The 6,000-nt window shown below is 40.4% G+C and overlaps 1 protein-coding gene across 1 annotated transcript in view; it reads right to left on the bottom strand.

The window, feature by feature from the left end:
• The window catches only part of PLD5 (phospholipase D family member 5), a 320,538-nt gene that overhangs the window by 35,059 nt on the left and 279,479 nt on the right, over positions 1 to 6,000 (bottom strand). Inside the window, exon 6 of the mRNA XM_014519571.2 lies at positions 2,132 to 2,329. Coding sequence (XP_014375057.2) covers positions 2,132 to 2,329 — 198 coding nt within the window. The remainder of the gene's footprint in view (positions 1 to 2,131; positions 2,330 to 6,000) is intronic.

The raw sequence follows: 6,000 nt of genomic DNA, 5'->3' as shown, positions 1-6,000 counted from the left end.
GCAGGAATGATGGTGTTCTCTACTTTTTTGTCAAGGTGGGAGTGGAGACCTCTCTTCCAGCTTCATAAAATCTGGTCTTATGCAGATCCCATTATTTCCTTCAAAGAAGTGCATTCAGAAAACTTCTCTTTTACTTGCAGCTTCTACAGCATGGTGCACCAGATTTGCATATTTGTTTTGAATGGGATTTCTGCATTTTGCACATTAGCTGCCTATGAAGTGTCAGACCTGACACTACTGATCTTGAAAGGTCTTTGTAAGCCCTGACAATACTTGAGGATGCTTCTTCAGGAATATCTCCCTGATGCCTATATGTGATCACATGCCAGCTACCTTTTAGGGATGATGCAAAGGCATGTTACGTGTCCCTTGAGGTGTAATTGGCCAGTTGTGTGCCCTGGACAGTGATAACACAGGGTGCAGAAGCAGCAGCCAGAGAGTTACTGCTTTGGGATAGATTCCCCCCTTTTTTTGGGGCTGCTAATGTGTACAATGAATGGCCATTTAAAATGATTTTTGGTGGCAAAAAAAGGAAGTGACATCCTTCTCTGCTGCAGCAAACCTCCAGCTTCCAGCAGGATACCTGCTGCTCTGCCCTACCCATTGCCTACAACCATAGCTACTTCAGGGAAGGTGCAGGGGCGGGGGGACAGGCAGGAGGCTGGGGCACCCCACTAGTTAGTGTCCCTCCAGGTAGTTGCCAGGGCTCATGCCCTGCTCACCTACCCATCATTGTGCTACTGAGTACAGCAGCAATTATACCTGTGTGAGTGCTGAATTCTCAGATTCAGCTCACGTCAACTCTTCCCACTTAAAAAAAGGGGGGGTGGAGAGTATTTTCTTCTTCTATTCTTACTGGTCAGCTTCAGTCAGGTTTAGTTGTTTGAATTTTAGAGGTTGTTAAATATAATATTGTTGTAATTTAAAAATAAAGAGAAAAGTTGTAACGGTTATAAAACACTTTGATGGTCTCTGGAGGACAAGAACTGCTACATTAATAAGCTATTATAATTAGCCACACAGAAATCAAATTGATAAAAATGCTAGGCTCCAAGTTTGGTAAAAATGTGAATGGGATTTGGACTATGTATAATTAAAATATCAGATAAACAATAAGTTCATTTGGCCATAGATTCTTTGTTTTGCAACAAATGAACTATATGCATGATGCATTAGCCACAGGAGGGCTCCCCTGTTTTTCCCTGATTGCAAAGGAAACATATTGTGAATTATAGATCAAGGAAGAAGCACAAAACAAAGCTTTTCAAAACTACAATATTCCTGGCAACCTTCTGTAGAAAAGATGTTATGAAAATGAAAATGAATGTGATTTTTCTCCGTAATGGTAAAACAAAAAGAAAAGATTACATGCATTTCTCCACCTTTTAGATAAAGATTTTAATCACAAACAGCACACTTGTTAAAATAATTATTTGCTCCTGAAAGATAGACTGATTAGATTTGTCAGCAATGCTAGAGTCCCCTTCAAATTCTGTCTAGTAGCTGGAAATAATGGTATTCTTCCTCTGTAGATCAGTTCAAACCCCTCACGTGATTTTCAATTTTAACAGCTTCTCTTGAGTTAGTTCTAAAAATAGAAGTTAGGGTGGCACCTTATAGACTAACTCATTCAGAGAAGCATGAGGTTTCATGGCTACAGCCTAGTTTGTCAAATGCTGTGAACTGACTAATTAAAAGTAGTGATAGTCAGTCAGGCACCAATTCAGGAGAATGCTTAATTACATGCTTAATTTAAATCATATGCTTAGGTCTCAGTGATTTCAAGTGGGTTTGAGCACCAGTGCCTTTCTGAGTAGGGATGCTTTCAGGGCCATAAAAAGGAAAAGCACAGAGGTTATACATAGAGGAATAAGACAATACTGAGTACAAGAGAGAATAGTAACCAAGAGTTCTCTCTCACTAGTCAACTGCTGTCAGGAGAAAGCAACATTATCGTACTTGTACAAAATTACTGTAATTGGTACAAAATTATTATACCAAACCTGACAAACTCAGGTAAACAGTGAAGATATCGTTATAATAGGATGATCAACAGACTTCAAAGTCCTAACTGTGAAGTGATATATAATACCCCAACTCCCATGGAACAGTTATTTTCTTAAAAACTCACCGACACAAAGGCCTCTGCTTTTGTCTCATTCAGCTGCAGGGTTAATTTGTTCTGAGTATCATACACCCCATACAGTCTCTTAGACCAATTCGAAGGTATTTTACTCTTGTGTTTTAAAGAGCTATATAATGCAAAGATCCTTTGTAAATCTAGAACCAGGCAGCTGCAGTTGTACACGATGACACCGAGTTCTTTCATCTGTGAAATTAAAGTTCATACCATTAGCAATATATTGGTTGTCAAATGTATCTGTAGAAATATACAACAGCACAGAAAACATACTTTGGAATATATCTTAGGTTTATCATTTACATGTAGAAAAATATGCATCACGCTAAGATAAGAACAGTGGAGACTGTCAACAATATTATATTAAAGAATGTTATTAAAATAATGTTTTGTTTCAGGCACAAATATGGAGAGGGTATATAAGTTCAACATATTACTTTGCATTTGGGCACCCTAATGAAATAAATGCACTCCTGAAGAATTACTAATGAACAACATTTATTTGTGTCAGAATTCTGTCCATAGCATTTATTCTGTAGGTGCTGCCTTAGAACTGCTGCTCTTGGTATTTTTGCTTGTTTACAATAATAGCATCCAGTCTCTGCTGGGTAGCATGATAGCATGCTGTGCTATCAACATCAATTCCAGTTTCAGAAGCAATTTGTGTTTTGCAAGTATTGGGAAAGCTGAAAGAATCAGATTCGCATTAAAGAAAAGTAAGTTATTTCTCCACTAAAGAAAGGATATGAGGGTCAGGCTTTGCCCATGGTGGGTGCAGTGAAAAGCTGCACATTTATCTCTGTCAGTAGTTGAATTTGCAGTGGTCTTGGAAAACAGCATGCTCCAGCAACTGGGACACTGGATTAAGAGATGGCAAAAAAATGAGTTCTATTCCCTACTCTCCTGCTGCCTTGGCATGTGATCTTAACTGGGGCATTTCACTTCTTTGTGCCTCAAATTCTCATCTGTACAATGGGGATGAAGAGACTTGCTCTTTCCTTGACAAGCATTCTGAGATCTACATGTAGCAAGGACTGCATGGGCAAAATACTATTATTACTAGTTCCCATTCTATATATTCTGAATATAAAAGATACCATAGTAAAAAGAAATATTACAGACATGTCATATTCTTTTATTGGCACACACTCTAGCTTCTGCATTACCAGAAGGCAACACTCCCAGTTATCTTAATTTTCCTTTGGCACAGATTTCAAAATACACTTTTCTAACACTTAGCAAAATTTGATATAATTTCATCTAAGTATATCACATGCCTTCTGTTGTCTAATGGTAACAGCACACATTATCTCTCCCCTCATTTCTTTTATGATGGTCCAGGAAAGCATTGCTGTGTGTCATAGATGTTGTCAACCTCCTAGCATCTGCATTCCACACCAGTTTAAACATCTCCAAAAATAAAGCATTCATATATCTAATGGAAAATGGTATCTACTCCAGATTAATGTTGGAGGGTGGTTGTTACTTTCCCAGAATCACAGAGTAGAGAAAAACAGAGTAGCTAGTATGACAGGGTAAATAAGGAGGACATGCCAGCTGACCATCATGTTCCTCCTTTCCCCATATGCCATAAATGTCCCAAATGGAAGAAGAAACTTGATGACTAAGGATTTCTTGTTTCCTCAAACAATAAAATTAAAAAATAATGGGGTTGGAAGGGACCTTAAGAGGTCACCTACTGCAGCCCCCTGCTCCAGGCAGGATCATTCCTATCTAAACCTCCCTAGATAATTGTTTGTCTAATCTGTTCTTAAAATCTTTGGGAACAACGCTCATGCACAACCACCAGGCATAATGACTGAAATATCAAAAACACCCTTTATCTTGCCACACGGTGACAGAGACACAGTCAGTGTCCTGCTATTGTAAGGATAGGAAGCAGTTTGCTAAAATCCACTCAAGCGTTCCAGGATTCCTAGCCCATATGCTGGAAAAGTCACATACTGGGGGACCACCAAACCTGTATGGTGTCATTCCAAAAATAATTTATTAGTCATTTCACTCACAGGAATATGACTAATAATCATATTGCCTAAATCGCAAGACTAAGGCAGCTTTTAAATTAATTAAATGCAAAATACGAAGGTATATTTCATAATTCGTCTGTAGACCTGCACAAAGCTGGCTTTAGCAGTTTAGCTTGTTTACTAAACTGCAGCTCAATTTTGCAGGTAAGCGAGTAGTAACTTTGTTTTAGGATCAAAAGAGAAACCATTCTAAAGTTTCAAGTATTCAACACATGCTTCTTATATAGTCCTTGGTATAACAAAAGATATCCTTGTTGATGTACTTTTGAGTTTACGGTTTCTTTTGCATTCTGTTCATCTTCAAATATTTAAAAAATATTTAAAGAGCTTTTAAATGTACTATAATTATTTCTGGCAATATATAAGAAACCTATGGGTGCTAACCCAGTGCATTCACCTTTAGAGATCTCCTTGTGCCAGCACCCCCCATCCTCTCCCTCTTTGTATTCTTTCCTGCCACATCTTGATGTAATAACCAAACAGGGAAGGCTGCCCAGAGGGTGAGGTGAGCGTTGGAGAAGTGCCACCTGCACCCCTCCACCAGAGGCTCCATCCCCAGTGTCTTCCAAGACCAGACTGCCTCTCCTGCCCTGAGGCTTGTGCTTATACAGGGCATTCTGGGTCACTTGGCCCTCCACTTCTGCCTCCTGGGTCATCAGGCACTGCCTGCACTTGGACCTGGTGGCCATCTTGTTACAGGCTTCTTTGCCTGTGAGTTGACTCTAGCAACACAAAGAAGGTGTAAGAAAAAGAAAGGAGGGGACATAGCTGGAGGTCAAGGGAAGGAGGAAACCAGGAAAAGGACACCACACAAGGAAGGGGTGAACTGGCAGCAAAATGTAAGGGAGAAGAAAGTGTCACAAACCCCTAGGTTCCCTTCCCTTTCTAGTAATGGGGTAGTGGCCTCATTACACAATCCTACTTAATGTTGCCAATGCAACTTATTTTATTATCTCTACAAGCACCATTGCATTGCTCAGAATAGTTTATGCTGCACATCTGGATTAGGTGGTTTAATCAGCTTTTCATGGCTGCTACTTGTTATAGCTCAAATATACAATTACAATTTTCCTCTCTCTGTACCTCTTTATTATTTCACTCTGCTCCTCTCAATTCATTAATGGCAAGGACCTAATTATATCATAGGAATACATTTCAATTTGCCACATCTGGTGCCATTAGAAAGACTTTTTTGGGCAGGGAGAGAGAAACCTTGTACAACTGTGTTTCTCCCACTTTCCAGTTAAGACTGCTATCAGAGAAACACAGTGCCTTGTGAACAGGAGAAATTTTGGTTCTATATGAGGAAGAAATGGGAAACCATCTTATCACCTAGCTCACATGATAAGTGAAAGATGACTTCAAGTGACACTGGGTTTAGCACCCTCTCTCTTGGGAGAAGCTGCTCTCAGAAATATAGATGACACAGGTTAAGTACAGATGTTCAAAAAGCCTGAGGCAGAAGTGCTCTGTCATGATTTATTTAAAGCACTGTAAGTTAGATCAGGAGTAAACTGAACAGACATTCACTGTTTGGTGAGGGAGCTCAGCACCTGCATGCACTGGCCAAGGCCCACCAGTAGGGGCACTCTCACACACCTCCCAAAATGCCCCATGAGCTCCCCAGGCTGCCGAAGACTCCTGAGCAGAGCCGAACAGGCATGCTGCCCCTGATTGGCTGCTTGGCAGGGGTCACCATACCCCCAACCCTCTGCTGCATCACCACAAACCCTCCCCTGTGCCTAGCCCTAGACTTCAAGAAGAGGGTCAAGGCAAGGGCAGGGGTGAGGGCCAGCCATTGTGACTAACACA

The sequence above is a fragment of the Alligator sinensis genome, unplaced genomic scaffold (genome assembly GCF_000455745.1).
Source record: "Alligator sinensis unplaced genomic scaffold, ASM45574v1 scaffold534_1, whole genome shotgun sequence".
Lineage (NCBI taxonomy): Eukaryota > Metazoa > Chordata > Crocodylia > Alligatoridae > Alligator > Alligator sinensis.
This window is presented reverse-complemented; position numbering and strand designations above follow the sequence as displayed.